The sequence below is a fragment of the Mus pahari genome, chromosome 10 (genome assembly GCF_900095145.1).
Source record: "Mus pahari chromosome 10, PAHARI_EIJ_v1.1, whole genome shotgun sequence".
Classification (NCBI taxonomy): domain Eukaryota; kingdom Metazoa; phylum Chordata; class Mammalia; order Rodentia; family Muridae; genus Mus; species Mus pahari.
The window spans coordinates 74,705,767-74,723,931 of NC_034599.1; the positions used below are offsets into that span (position 1 = coordinate 74,705,767).

Here is an 18,165-nt window from a genome sequence, read left to right on the forward strand (position 1 = left end):
TATACAAATCAGCGACCTGCCTGTCTCCATCTCTCTTTATGTGGATTTTTGGGAATCAAATAGATTCTTTCTCATGCTTTGGAGGCAGATGCTTTACCGAGAATTATCTCCCGACCCCTCTTCTGGCCTTTTTTAAAAAGCATGCTTCAGTATTCATTGTGTAGCCCAGGTTTTCCACAAGCTCTTGGGGATCATCCTGACTTCACTTGACAAGCGCTGGACTTGAAGGCACAAGTCACCAGACCCTCACTTGTTGGTATGCTTTAAAACTGTCAGCTCAGTCTGTTCAGGCTCACAGCTATATTTATTTCTTTTCAGGTTTAGAAGAGCAGTACATTATTTTAATTTTTCAAACTGGCCTTGATCATCAGGCAGAGGTGGTCTTTGAAAGTATCATTACTGACATTGGTATAAGGAATAATGTTTCCAACTTTTTTGCAAAAATTCCTTTTGAAGAAGCCAATAGCAGACTTGTTGCCTGTACAAGAAGCTATGAAGAAAGCATCAAAGGAAACTGTGTGCAAAAAGAGAACAAAGTGAAAACTGTAATTATATTTTAAATCTTACCATAATTTTAATAGTTGGGTAATTGTGTTTGTTTTTTGTAAGGGATCAAACCCAGGACTTCCACATTTGTTAGGCAGACACCTTGCCATGAGCCATACCTTCAATAACAATGAGTAATTTTAAAATGAAATGTTTAAATATTGTTCATTTTAATGTTAGATTTCAACAATTCATTTTAAAATTAAATATTTAAATTTTAAAACATGTTTTGGATCTCATTTAGTTCCCTTTCCCACTTTGTACTTTCCTTTTTCTCCTCTCTCTCTTTTCACACTGCATTCACTGCTCACTCAGATTGCTGCCCTGTGTCCTAGGGCTGAAGTTTAAGTCCCCTGTGCATAGTCCCATTTGTTTACCATAGCTGACAATATTGGATGTAAGGAACACACTGACATTGTCCAAATCTGCATGCAGGTAGACAGAAGTGCCTCAAAGTTAAGTAACTCTCAGACTTCATGGATGGTTCAAAGCATAATTTGATAGGTTTATTTGTTTGTTTTAGGGTCTTGTTTATAAACAGATGGCAGACTGGCAGTCCTACCTGTATATCTGATGTTCTGGAATTACATGCGTATCCTGCACACTCGGCTAACAACTTTGTTTTGGTTTCTTTCTGTTTTTATTGCTATTTTTAAGTTGATTCCTACTCTGTAGCTCTATATAGCTTAGGTCTTACTATAGGCTAGCCTAAAGCTTTGTAATCTACCTACTTCCTACCCCCCATGTCAAGGCTGGGATTAAAGGCGTGCATAAGCATGCCTGGCACACTTTTTTTTTTCCTCGTTAATGTTCTCCCGGGCGATTATTTAGTATGTCCAGTGAGCTGTATCTCCAGCCCCAAGACACAGTCTTGATAGTTGAATTAGACCTCATGCATGTAGTGGGAGGCAGGAAAGAGGAAGAGAGGGAAACCTTCCTCTTTTGCAGAGATTTTACAGAAAGCAAGTTCAGTGGACTCAGGTTTTTCTACAGTGTTTATTTAGCTCACTGAACTGTGTGTTTTTAGCACCTGTGCCCCAGCTCCCATGGACTGCCTAGCCTTTGCACTAAGTTAGGTTTCCAGGGCTATCAGAAAAACAAACAAAAAAGAAGCAACTTTGGGATTTGTTTTATTTTAGCAGTTCTTCAAGTCTTGGCAGTATGATTCAATATGAATAGTAGACATACAGAAACTAGAAAAGCCATTATAATATACTGCCTGGACGCTGCTAGTGAAACTAGACCCATTCCTAGCTTTTTGTTGCTTTGTATGTTTAGCACTGTTCATACTTTTCTAGATTGTTGTTTTCAGGCTTGCTTTGTTTGTTTATTTGTTTTTGTTTTTGAGGCAGGATCTTGCTATGTATCTCTGGCTACCCTCAAACTCACTTTGGAGACCAGGCTATCTGAAGCTTCCAGTGAGCCTGCCCACGTCTCCTGAGTGCTTAGGTTAGGTTATAGGTCTGCGTTTCTCCATTGAAATGCTTCTTCTACCTTGTACTTACTCTTTTTATTAAAAATATTTCCCAGTTAACTTCCCAAATTGGTTATTTTTTCTGCCAGGTGTCCTTTGAATCTAAAATACAACTTAGAAGCAAACAAGAGTTGCAGTTCTTTGATGATGACGAAGAAGCTGGTGAGAGCCATACAATCTTCATTGGCCCTGTAGAAAAGTGAGCACATTCTTGTTATGTTTTCAGTGCTTAAAAATGTCTGTTTCTGTGTTAAGTAATTTTTTTTTCTTTTATTATAGACTGATAGTATACCCACCACCGCCAGCTAAGGGAGGCATTTCTGTTACTAATGAGGACCTGCACTGTCTAAGTGAAGGAGAGTTTTTAAATGATGTTATTATCGACTTTTATTTGAAGTAAGTTAACTGACTTATTAGCAAACCTGACATTCTGACACTGAATGTCTTTTTACATCTTTGCTGTCTAGAATCAGACTTTTAATTAGAAATTTTTGTCACTGCCATATACTGTAACACTTGAGAAGAGTAATCTCCTATTCAAATATTCTTTCTCTAATTTTGTTTCATCATTTTTAAAAATGAGAATAAGCTCTTCCAGAGGTCCTGAGTTCAATTCCCTGCAACCACATGATGGCTCACAACCACCTGTGATGGGATCTGATCTCTTCTTCCGGTGTGTCTGAAGTCAGCGATGGTGCACTCATATACACAAATAAGTAAATCTTTTCAAATGAGAATAAAGGGTTATGAGAGTTGAATGAGGTGCTACTTGTGAGATAGTAAGGAAGTGCCAGCACAGTTTTCATAAACACTAACTTACTATGTGTTTACTGTATGTGTAGTGAAAGGGCACATACATGAAACAAAATAAAACTCAGCCTCCTTATATCCAGGCTGGTATTTTCTAGTTCTTAGATATTTCAGCATCTCTTAACTCAAAGCCTGTTTTGAAACCTGAAAGATTGATTTAATAGCCCAGTAGTGGAATTCACTTCACACTTTGAGGAAAAAGACATGTAACTTCTGCTCCAGGGATCTGATATCCTCTTCTGGCTTCCAGTGCCATCAGCACTCAGATGCACACAAAACATCAAGTATGAGAAATGTATTTCTAATGTTATTTTGGATAGCATTGTATTGGATAGGAACACTTGTGCTCGCTAAGTGTGTGAGATCCCTACAGCTTTTATGCCTAATTGTTCTATAAAATTATTAGAAAAGATTGTTAAAAATCTCTAGCTTACTGTTTTTTCTTTTTCTCTTATTTATTTATTTAAGATTTATTTATTTTATGTATATGAATACACTAGCTGTCTTCACACACACACACACACACACACACCAGAAGAGGGTATCAGATCCCATTACAGATGGTTGTGAGCCACCATGTGGTTGCTGGGAATTGAACTCAGGACTTCTGGAAGGGCAGTCAGTGCTCTAAACCACTGAGCCATCACTCCAGCCCCCTAGCTTGCTGTTTTTAAAGCCACCTGTATAAGTTCTATTGGTAGGAAAATGTGCTTTTACTACCTTGGAGAATTAACCCTTTATCATTATGTGATACCCTTCCTTATCCCTGATCTTTCTCTTCCTGAGTCTGCTTTGTTGACAGTGTTGAGGGTTCTTTTCACTTTCATGGCAAGCACTTTATCCTTTTATTTTTAGCCCTTTAAGTCATATGTAATATTTTGGAGTTACTACTACTGCTGCTGCTGCTCCTGATGTTCCTGCTTCTTTGGGACAGAATCTCACATATCCCATGTTGACCTTAGTCTGTCTTACTGTGTAGCTGAGGATGGCCTTGGTCTTGTGGTCTTCCTGCTGTCTAGGATTGTAAGCATGTACTACCATCCTTAGTTAGGAACTGGAAACTTGTTTATATGGTGTTTGGAGAGTAAACCCAAGACTTCATACCTGCTAAGAAAGCACTCTGTCAACCAACTTAACCCTGCTATTTCTGTTGTTTGTATTTCATATGGAAACAATCTTAATTTTTTTATCATCCTAAAATATTTATAATTTATAATCCTGACTTTATTCAGTACTCATATTTATAGTTAAGCTTCCAGTTAAATTTTATATAATAAACCTCTGATTTAAAACATGCAGTTAATAAAGGAAATCTAGGAAAATACATCATACTTTTACATTTTTATTTGTGTCTCATGATATTTTGAGAAGTGAAATAAAAGGATAGTTTTTCTCATTGTTCTGTGAGAGTTTTTGTTTGTTTTAAGATTTAATTTTATTTTTTATTTGCATATGTGTAGGCAGATATGTGCACAGGTACCTACTCCTAGAGCTGGAGTTAACAGGGCTTGTGAACCACCCAAGTAGTTGGTGGAAACTGAACTGGGGTCCTTTGATGGAAGAGCGGGAAACACCTTCAATTGCTAATCTCTCTCCAACCCCTTGTTTTATATGATGGAGAAAGGATTTGGGGAGATGGTTAAGTGGGTAAGGGTACTTGCTCTGTAAGCAAGAGTCCTCAGCTTGAATGCTCAGCTCTTCTGCACAAGGCACATCTTCCTTCTTTGTCTGTGACCTCAGCACCAGGGGAGGTGAGCAGAGACAAACGGACACACAAATCTGGCTGGCTAGCCATCAAGGCCATAAGAGAATTATAGGAGAGGATTAATGTCTTTTAAAACCACAGACTTGGGGACTGGAAAGATGACTTAGCAGTTCAGATCACATGCTATTTTTGCAGAAGACCCTGGTTCACTTTCTAGCACCCACATGGTGGCTTACAACTGTCTCTGACTCTAGTTCAAGGGGATCCAGCATCCTCTTCTGGTCTCCTGGGGCCCCAGGCACACACATGGTACACAAATAGGAAAAATATACACATACATAAAATAGAAATATGATTTGGTTATATATAAAAAGCATGGAATTTTCATTGCTTTTTAGTTACTTGGTGGCAGGGATTTTTTGTCAACTTTCTTAACCCACAAATACCTTATCCTCACCTCTTTTGAATTGTACCTTTATTTATTTAATTCAAATTTTGGAGTTTTTGAAAGTCTCACTCTGTAGTGTAGCCTGTCTGGCATTGAACTTGGACTATAGCCTAAACAATCCCAGAAATTTCTATTTTCCTATCTCCTCTCGAGCATGAAAAATGTAGTCAAGAATAATAATGCCCAACTAAGTTGAAGTTTTCAAAAGTAGCTTTTGGCCAGCAAAAGCAGTATGGATTTCCTTTTAGGTATAGCTCCAGTCTTCTAACTAGCTTAGTATGTGTTCTGTTAGGAATATTATTGATTCAAAGTGTGTGTTAAGGGCATTATCTTTTATAATGCCTTTTGTAGGGCCCCTGAGCTGCCTCAGTATAAGAATTCTTTATGGTTGTATCCTTTTATTGAAGCTCGAGCTTTGGGCCAGAGAGAGCTCAGCAGGTGATAGTGCTTGGCATGCACCATGCCAGCCTTCCGACTGGAGTTTGATGCCCAGAAGCCACAGTGAGAAGAAAGCACTGACTCAGCAAAGTTGTCTCTACTTAGATGTTTCGGCATGCATGACGCTCCCCTCCAGAAACATCATCATCATCATAAACAATAATAATATCTTATTAAAAACTTGAGATTTGAAATTATCAAATGGTATAAAGTGAAAGGCCTTTGAGGGAAACAGACCCCTTAAGTACTTCTTATCTCTGTGTAAGATTTCACAAGACTTTCATACTGTCTTATCAAGGCAAGATGGCTGTAGACCTGATTCACCTAACTTCTGTGACAAGTTCGAAACATAAACAATTAAATTTATTTAACTATAATTTCCCTTACAATATAAGTCTCCAGCACAGTAGCAAGAAAAACAAGAATGTTTTTTAAAAAGATTTATTCACTTTACAACCCAATATCAGCCGTACCTTTCTTCCTGGTACCCCCTCATGTAAGTCTTCTCTCCATTCCACTTCCCCTTTCCTTCTGAGAAGGGGAAGCCCCTCTTGGGGTGGATACTTAAATCTTTGTGTCATGTGTGTGAGTGCTTGCTGGCATGTTTGTGTACCATGTGCACATTGGAAGCTAGAGTTACAGATGGCTGTGTGCACACATGTCCTTACTGCTGAGCCATCTCTTCAGCCCTGAGACTCGCTTCTTCTGCATAATATTCTTAAAATTCTTCTTCATTGTCCTGTTTATGGTAGCCATTCCTTCTAAGTATCATATTGTATATATTTTATTTTTCCATTCATTAGTAAATTAGCATTTCTGCCATTTTTTTTTTTTACAGTTTTGAATAATGCTTCTGTGAATGTTTCTAGAAAATATTTCTGTATACTTATTTTTCTCGGTTAGAGTTTGTTTTTAAAGTATCTTTCAAGCCTGGTGTGGTGGCACATGCCTTTAATCCCATTAATCCCAGCACTTGGGAGGCAGAGGCAGGTGGATTTCTGAGTTTGAGGACAGCCTGGTCTATCTACAGAGTGAGTTCCAGGACAGCCAGGGCTATATAGAGAAACCCTGTCTTGAAAAACCAAATCTTTCAAGTCATAGTTTTAATTCTAAAAAAAAAAAAAGAAAGACCACTTTAAATTGCCGAAGATATTTTGGTGACTAATACATCTAGTACATTAAGTAGACTTCATTTCTAAGATAGTGATTATGGTGGCCAAATAAATGACTATTTATATATTGAATGAACTGAGATCTAATATATGGTAATTGTAGATTTTTTCCTTAAAATAGATACTTGGTGCTTGAAAAACTGAAGAAAGAAGACGCTGACCGAATTCATATATTTAGTTCTTTTTTCTATAAACGCCTTAATCAGAGAGAGAGGAGAAATCCTGAGACAACTAATCTGTCGTAAGTCAGATTCTTAACAATTCCTTTAGTACTTTATGCCTTAGTACTCATGGGCATTAGTTGCCCATCTCACATGAGATATCAAGACATTCGTGTCCTGTGGGTGAAATGCTGTAGTATTTGGGTTTGACCTGTATATATTCTTTCACATACATTATTTCTACCTTACTTGTAGTATGGTATAAATATTAGATATCTGTGAAGATGTGTTCTTCAATGGGTGATGATAAGGAGAATGGTGTGTCTGAGTCTTACATGGCTATACTTTTCCTCAAAAATATTTTCTCAATATTTGAATTAATTGATGCAAAATAAAAGGCCTATGATGATAATTTAAAACAAAGTCCAACAAAAGCCCCACGGATCTCTGTTTGCATTCTTGTTTCTTGACTTCCACTAGGGGCGGCACACAGCTCAGGTTCATTTATTCTGTATGGGTAAACATACTTTTAGCTGCCCTGAAATAATCTTGCACCCGTTTTAAGGGGATAACTTTTAAAAAAAAAAAAAAAAAAATTCAAGCCGGGCGGTGGTGACGCACGCCTTTGATCCCAGCACTTGAGAGGCAGAGACAAGAGGATTTCTGAGTTCGAGGCCAACCTGGTCTACTAAGTGAGTTCCAGGACAACCAAAAAACCAAAATATATATATATATATAATTTTACTTGTATTGAGCAACATCTTTTATTTCTGTTTGTCTCAAAATAATATCATTAATTATATCCTGATAGTTTCAGAATACCTAGAATTCCAAGGCTGTAGGTCTAATACCTAGAACAGTGGATCCAAAGACTCATTTGTATTTCTTAGATGGTGATGAAACCATCACTGGTGTCCTTTGCTCTAAGTGTTCCTTCAGTGATGCTGAGACAGGAAGCTTGAGCCTGTTTTGTTTTCTCTATGGTCTGGGGACTGAGCCAGAGCTTTGGCTTGTCCTAGGCAGCGTAGTGCTCTACTGAGCTGCATCCCAGCCCTCCTTAATCTGTTTTTTTTTTTGTTTGTTTGTTTGTTTTGGTCTTGGTTCTTCCCACCCCCCCACCCCCCGAGACCGGGTTTCTCTGTGTAGTTCTGGCTGTCCTGGAACTTGCTGTGTAGACCAGGGTGGCCTGGAACTTAGAGAGATCCTCCTGCTTCTGCCTCCTGAGTGCTGAAATTAAAGGTGTGTGCCACCACTGCCTGATATTTAATCTGTAGTTTTAATAAGTTCTTAGAATGACTGTTTCCTGACAAGTTAAAGAAATTCTATTCTGCTATCACATCTGAATTTTTTTACAGCTGGCATTCAGGCTTTAATTGATCAAAATGTTCAAGAGTTGGCACATTTTCTTGTAGCAACACTTGAGTTGGGACTGTTATGCCAGATAAATTATATTTTCTAATATTTAAGAACTTCCTAATTTTTTATCATAGACTTGAATAGATTTTTGACCACACTTCATAATTTATGATGTTCCTGTTTATTTTCAAGTAGTGCATATTTTACCTGATCCCTTCCTTTAAGCTACCAGTAAATCATGCTTTGTTAATTATCTCAGTATAGTTCCTAAATAGCAACACTGTACCAGTTAAATGGTAGAAGCAAAAAGAAATCCAGCCAGGAGAAGCATTGAAGCTCCCTAGAATGTTGTGAAAGGAACTAAAGCCTCCTCCCTGCAGATCAATGATGAGGCTTCATGCTTTCCCTTCCTGACTTCATCTAAGATATTCTGCTAATGAGTCTAGAGTGATGGCACAGTAATGAACACTTAACTGCTCTTGCCCAGGGCTAGGGTTTGGTTCCCAGCTTCAGATGGCAGCAAATAGTAGCCTGTAACTCCAGAACTAGAATACCCAATGCCCTCTTCTGTGTCAGGCACCAAGCACATGAGATGCACATACATATAGGGAAAGCACTCATACACATAAAGTAATAATACATGTATTTAGTTTTAAAATATCGTGTTCTTTCTTCAGCTTGTTAACTGACTCCTCTAATATAAGTCACTGCATATAAGCTATAACTATGATAACAGTTGAAGGTGATTGATCTCTTTCTTACAGGATACAACAAAAACGTCATGGGAGAGTAAAAACGTGGACACGGCATGTAGATATTTTTGAGAAGGATTTTATTTTTGTACCCCTTAATGAAGCGTGAGTAAAATTCTATGTGAATGTGATGATACAGTCTTTTTAGAAGGAAAGGTTTGTTTTAAAACATCTTTCTGAAATTTGTTCTATGTATTAAAAATACTTATGAAAGTTAACACAGTTTTCTGCTGAGTCGTAAGATACAGAATTTTACAGAGTATATTGGATAGCTTATTCTAATTATATTTTATTGGTCAAAGTACAAGAAAGTCATTTTTAAAAATGATGATTGTGTGATGCAAGATTGTCTATGGAGATGTAGGAATCTTCCGTTTAAAATTCACTCATATTTAACAGTAAAGGCAAAGGTGGCTGGATTTCTGGTTTACTCAATTGAAAGCCATGCTATCCGAAGCAGTCTTGTGCTTCAGTAGTGATGCTCTGAAACTTCATTATTGTTCTCAGTGACTCTGACCGAGCTGATATATCACAGCTTTATCATGTGATTAAGACTTGAGAATTTGTGTTACTTTGTTTCTTTGCTTTTATTTTAAAGAAGACATTTGAAAGAATTTGGTCACTGATTGTGCTCTTGGGAGAGTTTGAAGTAGAGGTGATCTGTGTGAGTAAACAATAGCATTCTTGTTTGGCAAGAGAGGATTTTGCTTTCTGGCGTGCACAGTGACATAGTATTGTACTCTCCTTCGACAAATTAAGAAATGCCTTAACTTTGTTCCTTTTTTCTCTCTTTATGATTGGAGTAATTAATGTGACTGAAATTAGTATAGTGTAGGGTTGTTTTTGTGCAAACATGTACTCATTATCCTGTTCATTCTTCCTTTTCTTTCTTTCTTTTTTTTTTTCAAATGTTTTAGTTACACGAGAATCACTTCAACACATTTTGAGGTTAATTTGAACAAGTATATTAAGATCCCCTCTTAAAATAGATTGTTTTGGGGGTTTCAGTAGCAGGCTGCTTGGCTAAATTTTGGAAGGCCCTCAGTTCTATCCCAGCACTACTGTGGGGTGTGTGTGTGTGTGTGTGTGTGTGTGTGTGAGAGAGAGAGAGAGAGAGAGAGAGAGAGAGAGAGAGAGAGAGAGAGAGATTGATTTTAATTAGGCAAGCTCATCTCTAAAGTCAGAGCATCAGTTATAGCTTCAAAGCAAAACTTACTTGACTGAATTTTTATGCATACTATAATAAAATTCATAATCAAGTTTAAATTTATTCTGCATAAAATAAAGTTTCTTGGATTTGTCATATAAAGTAGCACAAGCTTCTTAAGAGAAAAGAGGAGAGTTGTTTATATGATCAGAATAGTAAAAGTGTTAACGTTGAAATATAATTTCGGTCATATATAATTTAGGGCCACTATGATCACTATCTATGTCCATAGACATCAATATGACATACAAGTGGTAGAGAACCAGCAAAGTTGGGGCCAGTGCAGAATCCTGCACCTATGAGTTGATGGGAAACAGTTTGTAAATTTAAAAAAAGAGGTTAAAGCCACATTACTAGATAGGCCACCATTGATTTGTCATCTGCTTCATTTTAGTCATGATGTTAATCTTTGTTTTTTTGAGATAGAGTCTCCACATGCAGTCTGACTGGCCTGGCTCTCTCTATAGACCAAGCTCCTTGAACTCAAAAAGATCTACCTCTGCCTTCTGAGTGCTGGGACTGAAAGCACGCACCACCATACCCAGCTCAATAGTATTTTTTTTTAAGAATTATATTTTATTTTGTGAGTGTTTGCCTGCATTTCTGTGCATCACTGGTGCCCTTGGAGGTCAGAAGAGGACACCAGATCCCCTAGAACTGGACTTTAAAATGTCTGCAAGATGCCATTGGGTGCTGGGAACTGAACCCTGGGGTCTCAGCCAGAGCAGCAAGTATTCTTAATCAGTGAGCCATTTCATGATGCCAATTTTCTTTAAGCCCTGTATTTTTGAGGTTAGAAGTGATCCTATGCCTCAGTATTGTCCTTTAAGTTAGTAGAAGAAAGGCATTTGCCTAGTTTTTAAGTGAGGCAGCAGGAAATGTATGATTCGCATAGTGGCATGAATAGAGAGTGGTAGAGCTGTGAGACTACACTCACCATGTTGCTTCATATTTCATAAGTACTGTTTTTCAAGATTTCATGTAGTCCATGCTGTCCTCACACTTGATAATATAGCCACAGACAACCTTGAACCTTTGGTCCTGCTTCCTCTCAAGTGTTAATCCATGCCTGTGTATAGCATCAGTTTTTGAAACACACTTTTCTACTTTTTATCATTTTTAAAACTGATGTGGAACTTAGGATTTCCTGTGTTTTAGATATTGAAATGAGGACATTGACATACTCTTTCTTCTGCTGTAGCCTGACCTAAAACCGTTGTATACTAATAACTAATTCTTAAGAATGGGAAAGAAGTATTCATCCATCTGGCCTTTTGATTTATCTGGGGGTGGTGTTTGTTTATTTGCTTGCTTGTTTGTTTTTCAGACAGAGCTTCACTCTGTAGCTTTGCCTAGAATGTGCTATGTAGACCAGGCTGGTCTCAAACTCAGAGATCAGCCTGCCTCTGCTGCCTTAGTGCATTGCCCCGCCTGGCGCCCTTTGACCTTTTTAATACTGAGAACAAAACCAGTATTTATGACCTTTGTAGTGAGTGTTTTCAGAAGAAGAGACAGTAATGTTCGTAATACTGCCTTGGATTCATCTAGTACATACAGAAATAAAAATACAAAATTACCTAATGATGTTATGGGGTTCAGGTTAGGGGGATAGCTCAATGGTAGGGTACTTGCCTGACATGACCAAGGCCTTGGGTTTGATCCCTAGCAGTGAAGAAAAAATGTTTTCTGATGAGGGAATATTTTCTGGGCATCTTACTACATGACAGATATTGTCCTCTTTCATCTATAGCCTGTTCATTGCATCGATAGTTAGTAAATAAGTTATTAATGAGTGTTAGGCTACATAACTTTCTTTTTCTAATGAACTATACTGTTGATAGCCATAATACCTGAAATAGCAACATGAACTTGCACTTGAGAGTTAGAACTTCTTACTAATACTTAAGATTTTATAACAATAACTAGATTAGATATGCCATTTCTATTTAATATCCATTTCAACATAGCATAAGATTAAGGATTAGGTATATATATATATTTTTAATAATAAGCCTTTCTTTAACACTCAAAAGAAACATGATAAAAATTTGGATTCTGTAAATGAAAAGATGCAGAAGATTGCAAGAATAAATTTAATACTCTTATAACAATAATTACATTGTAATATAATAATAATAATAGGTACTATGATAATTAGGTACATAATGTGGCAGCAACCACACACACACACACACACAATTAGTGGACATTTTAGTATGTTAGCCATTGACAATAAGCAATTGAGAATAAATATAAACAATATAAGAATTTTAAAAGATCAGTATTTGTTCACAAACTTGTGGCAACCATTTCAATTGATAGCTGTTAACAACCATAACGAGCTTTTCTAGTGGTGTGTTCAGCAGTGTTGTTTGTTTTTACAGTGCACATTGGTTTTTGGCTGTTGTTTGTTTCCCTGGTTTGGAAAAACCAAAATATGAACCTAATCCTCATTACCATGAAAATGCAGTCATGCAAAAAACTCCAAGTGCAGAGGACAGTTGTGTTTCTTCTGCCAGTGAGATGGGTGCTTGTTCACAGAACTCTGCTGCCAAGCCTGTGATCAAGAAGATGCTAAATAGAAAGCATTCCTTAGCTGTGACTGATTCGAGTGCTGCACAGGAAGAAAGTGAGCCTTGTTACCGGAGAAACACATACAGTGTGAAGTGTAGTATGAAAAAAAAAAATCATGCTATCAATGAAAATGAAGAACCAAGTAACGGAGAATCTGCGTGCCAGGACATTTGTGATAGAATCCAAAGTGAGAATGGCCTCCGGGATGAATGCTTCAGTTCTGCACATCATCCAGGTACATACTGATAATATTTTGAAAGTGTAAAGGAATTCAAAGTTGAACTGTTAAGGTTCTATATTTTCTCTTACCAGACTTACTGAGGTAGAATTTATATAAATAAAAAGGGTCTTACTGTGTCCTTGCTGGCTTGGGACTCACACAGATCTGCCTGCTTCCCTTGGCTGGTTTAAAGGTGTATACCATCATGCCATATCCCCATCCTCCTATATTCTTTTGTTGCATGCACAAGTAGAAAAGGCTGACCATAATAAAAAGTACTGTATTGTACACTTGAAATGGGTGAATGTTACATGAATTTTATCACAGCTATTTAACAAACAAGACTAGGGAATAGCTCAGTGAAGAGAACACAGGCCCTGAATTCAGTCATCAGTACCACCAATATTATAAAGTAGTTTCTCTTTGAACAGTCATCTTACACATTTTAATGCGAGATGGAATAAATGAAGTGAGTGGTGACTGTATGCATTGGAGCACAGCTTGGGCTTTATGTCCTGTGCTGTAGAGCTTTGCCCCTTACAAGTTGTCTGGTTAGCAGACAGTTTGTTTGAAGACAGCCTCAAAGCCCTAGCGGAAACTAAAGTGCAAAATACTGTTTTGTGTGGATTTCATAATTAACATGTCTATCTTTTCTTGTCGTTTATATACTTGTTTCCTTTCATACGTGTGCCCCTACATTAATTATATCTTTATAATTAAAGGCAAAGTCTGTGAAGCTAGTATCATAGATTCTATCAGCATTTTCGAGGAGCTCGAAGGCTTAAAAGTATACTAAGGGAACCCTCTAAACCTGATTTCCCATTTCTGAGAGAATGACAGACTGGTCTTATAAATAATGGTATGTGAAAGATTAGGAGCTTATGAAAAATTTGTGCCTTGATTGCTACCTGACTAGCACTTAATTTTAACTCTCAAATCCATGCAGTTACGAGTGTTCACTAATAATGTCATATAATCTGCCACAGTAAATAAGTGGGGTTTTCAGCTGGGCATGATGTAAAGTAATTGACCAGACCAGATGAAGCACATGTGCTCTTAAGAGTTACAGTCCCGAGCTGGGCGTGGTGGCGCACGCAGAGGCAGGTGGATTTCTGAGTTCGAGGCCCGCCTGGTCTACAAAGTGAGTTCCAAGACAGCCAGGCTATACAGAGAAACCCTGTCTCAAAAAACAAAAAAACAAAAAAAAAGATTTACAGTCACACTCAGAGAGACACTGGGCTGCTGAGATGGCTCATTGGGTAAAAGGTGTCTGCCGTTAAGGCTGCTAACTTGAATCCAGTCTAGAACCCAGATAGTGGAAGGAAAGAGCTGACTCCTGAAAATTATGCTTTTATCTACACACACAGTAAGGGTATACACATATACATCATACACAGTAAATATATAAATGTTTGTGTCTTAACAGATACTTTTGTTTTTATTTGTTTTTAAATTATTTTTAATTATGTATGGTGTTTCTGGGTATGCACATGGCAGTGAAAGTGCCCGGCCCTCTGATGGGGCCATTCTTGTATGAGTGCTGGGAACTGAACTAGGGCTCTTGTGAAGAGCAGTGGAATGCTCTTAACCACTGAGCTTCTCTCCAGTCCCGCTTCCCACACTCTCTTTCTAGTTACTATTTTTTGAGGCCGGGCCTTGCTGGGTAGCCCTGGCCAACCCAGAACTCACTGCTCAGACCAGGCTGGCCTCAAATTCAGAGATCCTCTAGCCTCTGCCTCCTCAGTGCTGGGATTAAAGGTGTACACCATTACACTTAACTAAAAAAGAAGATGCTTTTTAAAATTACTTTCTCCCATTCGTATTCTAATCAAGCTCAAGCCTACTTAACTTCTAAATTCCAGTGGTATGACCATAGACTATTGTATATTTAGATAGATTTTGAAATACTTTCATTGGTGCAAGGTAAATAGTGTGTAACAACGCTTTCTATAGATATAAATGATTTGATTCTAAAAATGATATTATTATATTGACTAATTTTTAATTGCCTCGGGATTTACACAGATGTTTTAGATTTAAACAAATATACAACACTTATTTATTTCTGAGACATAAATTGAAGAGGTTTGTGTGTATAACAAAAGGGTTTACTGTTGCGTATTTAGTTATTTATTTTAAGTAGTGTCTTTCTAATTACAGCATTTTGATTTATATACCTTCTCAAGAATACATTTTGTTTTGCTTCTCTCTCAAGATACCTTATTTATATTAATATTTTTAACTCTTTGTACCTTTGTAACCTAGATTGTAGTAAACTTTTCTAATATATCTAAAAGTAATTCTTTATGAATTTTTGAAATGTTGTACACTGTTTTAGACAATGTTTGGTATATTGTTGTATTTAATATATTCAATGATGTATTGAAGTCTCTGATTCACTTTCAGAATGTACTTTTTATTTATTTATTTATGTATGTGAGTACACTATAGCTGTACAGATGGTTGTGAGCCCTCATGTGGTTGTTGGGAATTGAGTTTAGGACCTCTGCTCGTTCCAGTCAACCCTGCTCACTCTGGCCCAAAGATTTATTTATTATTATAAATAAGTACACTGTATCTGTCTTCAGATGCACCAGAAAGAGGGCATCATATCTCATTACTGATGGTTGTGAGCCACCATATGGTTGCTGGGATTTGAACTCAGGACCTTCAGAAGAACAGTCAGTGCTCTTACCTGCTGAGCCATCTCACCAGTCCGAACCTTTCCTTTTTAAGACAGGGTTTCTCCAAGTATCCCTGACTGTGCTGGAACTCTCTCTGTAGACCAGGCTGGCCTTGAAATCCTAGAGCCTCTGTCTCCAGAAGTGCTATGATTAAAGGCATGTCCTAGGCCATCCTTGGCTTTGAATGAACTTTTTAAAATGTCCATTTCAGTTTTATCCTAGGAATCATTTTCTTTGGTGGTATCAACACCTATAATTGTTTTGTGTGGTTTTATTCTACTGAACATAGTAATATAAACAAACTTACTCAACTGATAAACAGTGGGAGTCTTGTTCATCACGTGACTGTCATGGCATAGGTTTCTTTTTTCTCATTTGTGCAGAAGTAAGTATTTGTACTGTTCTTAGTCACCCTGCATTCTTTTCACGTTTTCATAATTTTAATCTTTATAGTTTTATATGTTCATTTTTCTATGGTTTATAACTTTTGGGAATTTATATTATTTTTAGACTCTTATAGCTTTCGATTTATTGTCTAGCACCTACTACAAACATTTGACACACATCCTTATACACACATACAGATTTACACACATATTTATATAACTGTGGGTTTTTTTCCCATAATCTTGGGACCTGAGTTCTAGAACAGTTCAGTAATTGACATCAATCCATGTTTTTATTTAGAATAACTCACTTTATACTTGTGTTACATGCTACAGCAGATTTTTTTTATTACTGTCATTTATGACTAGAATTCATTTGAATATTCTGTTATACGCATGGGGTTTTTCTCATACAGTGTTTTCTGTTGTACAGATGCCTTAAGCAAAATCAGACTAAACTATGGTGATCAGTCAGCAGACGGTGGAAAGCTGCTTGAAGATGAGCTCATTGACTTCTCAGAAGATCAGGATGACCCGGTAAAATCAGATGTGTTGTAGGAATCCTGTTACAGAACCTGAGAACCAGCAATGGAGGCAGTGTTGATTCTGGATTTGGGCTCTATTTCAAAACAAAACCAGTTTTCCAGTTAGAAGTTCCCAGGATATAGTTGTTAGTGTTGGTGTTGAAACGGTGATGATGTAGTCATTGAGTTCTAACACTACCTGAGGAAAGGTTTAATACTGAGTTCATGTCTTGCAGCGGGGACAGGGCTTGGTTACTTACTTGGCCCTCATTTCAATGCCCAGCTTTGAGTCAAAGAAAAAATTAATAATGTTTTCTTTCAAAATATTTTTGGGCTGTTTTTGACCTTTGGTCTAACAACATCTGAGATGCTGTTAATAAGCATGTTAAAGTGGTAAAATTTTCAATTATGTAGTATACATAATTGTAGTATACATAAGAATGGTAAAATATAATTTTTTTCCACTTTTTCAGTACCTTTTTTCTTACTTACCCAGTGACTATTTTCTTGATTTCCAGTTTAATGTACATATATTATAAAAACAAATAATATTTAATCAACATTACCATAGGTTATTATGCTTTTGGATTTTATTTGCCCTGATAAATATCATAAACCCTTAAATATAAATTATAGTTTTGAAGATAGTTTATTTATGAGAAAAGTTTATGAGAAACTTAAATTTTTTTTACTTTCCTTTCTAGAAAGTGTTTTATTTGTCATTTATTTTGTGTACGGGGCAGACTGTGTACCACAGTGTGCTTGTCAGAGCATAATTGCAGGAGGCGTTTCCTTTCACCACGTGGGTCCTTGAGAGCGTACTCCAATTTCTGATTTTATTATTTAGACAGAATTTCGGAGTATGAGCCATGACTATAAGCCATGGGGCCTCAGTAACTCTATCTGAAGATGTAGGCTGAGATCTATTTAAGGTTTTGAAGTTTTTTAAGAAGATTTTTTGCATTTAAACTATTTATAGAGACTTTACCTGATAGCAGTATAATACAAATATCAGAATTTTGAAACAAATTTGTGAGCACTGATGTTCACTTTAGATAGGGATGCTCATTTGGTGGAAAAGAAAATAGCATTTTCTAGCTATGTATTATAAGCCAAGGGATAACCCAAAACTTACTTTTATAAGATGAAGTGGAAAGGAAAAAGTACAGCATAAATCCATTTTCACCGTATGTAAACACCTGAAAGTTTATCTCAACACAAAAAGGCCTTTAGATGCCAGGCTGGTGAGATGGCTTAGTGGGCAAAGCACTTGCCGCCCATGCTAACAATCTAAGTTGTATCCAGAACCCACAAAGTTGTTCCTGATCTCCTCATGCACACTTAGAGTAACAGTGACTAATGGAGTGAAGTAACAGGCTGAGTTGTCTAGGTCAGTCTCCTCCTTGTAAAAGTGTTGCCACTTTGTTGGAAGGAGTTTTGTCACCTGCAGTGATGTTTTCTTAGATTATTAGCTCACTTTTTGATGGTAGATGCTTAATAATTAACCACTTGTGTGTATCAATCTTTTATAGGATGATAGCAGTGATGACGGACTCCTTGCTGATGAAAACTACAGTTCAGAAATAGGACAGTGGCATTTAAAGCCTACTGTCTGTAAACAGTAAGCACTGACTTCACCCTGGAACCCTATGGCTCGCTCTTTTCTTTTCTTTTCTTTTCTTTTCTTTTCTTTTCTTTTCTTTTCTTT

At 37.1% G+C, this 18,165-nt stretch overlaps 1 protein-coding gene across 5 annotated transcripts in view; it reads left to right on the plus strand.

Moving 5' to 3' along the window:
• Positions 1 to 18,165, plus strand: part of Senp6 (SUMO specific peptidase 6) — a 79,703-nt gene that overhangs the window by 53,153 nt on the left and 8,385 nt on the right. For all 5 annotated transcript variants that reach the window (XM_021206477.2, XM_021206478.2, XM_021206479.2 and 2 more), the window contains 8 exons: positions 319 to 545; positions 2,110 to 2,219; positions 2,300 to 2,416; positions 6,715 to 6,834; positions 8,875 to 8,967; positions 12,454 to 12,878; positions 16,367 to 16,470; positions 17,990 to 18,078. In XM_021206477.2, coding sequence (XP_021062136.1) covers positions 319 to 545; positions 2,110 to 2,219; positions 2,300 to 2,416; positions 6,715 to 6,834; positions 8,875 to 8,967; positions 12,454 to 12,878; positions 16,367 to 16,470; positions 17,990 to 18,078 — 1,285 coding nt within the window. The remainder of the gene's footprint in view (positions 1 to 318; positions 546 to 2,109; positions 2,220 to 2,299; positions 2,417 to 6,714; positions 6,835 to 8,874; positions 8,968 to 12,453; positions 12,879 to 16,366; positions 16,471 to 17,989; positions 18,079 to 18,165) is intronic.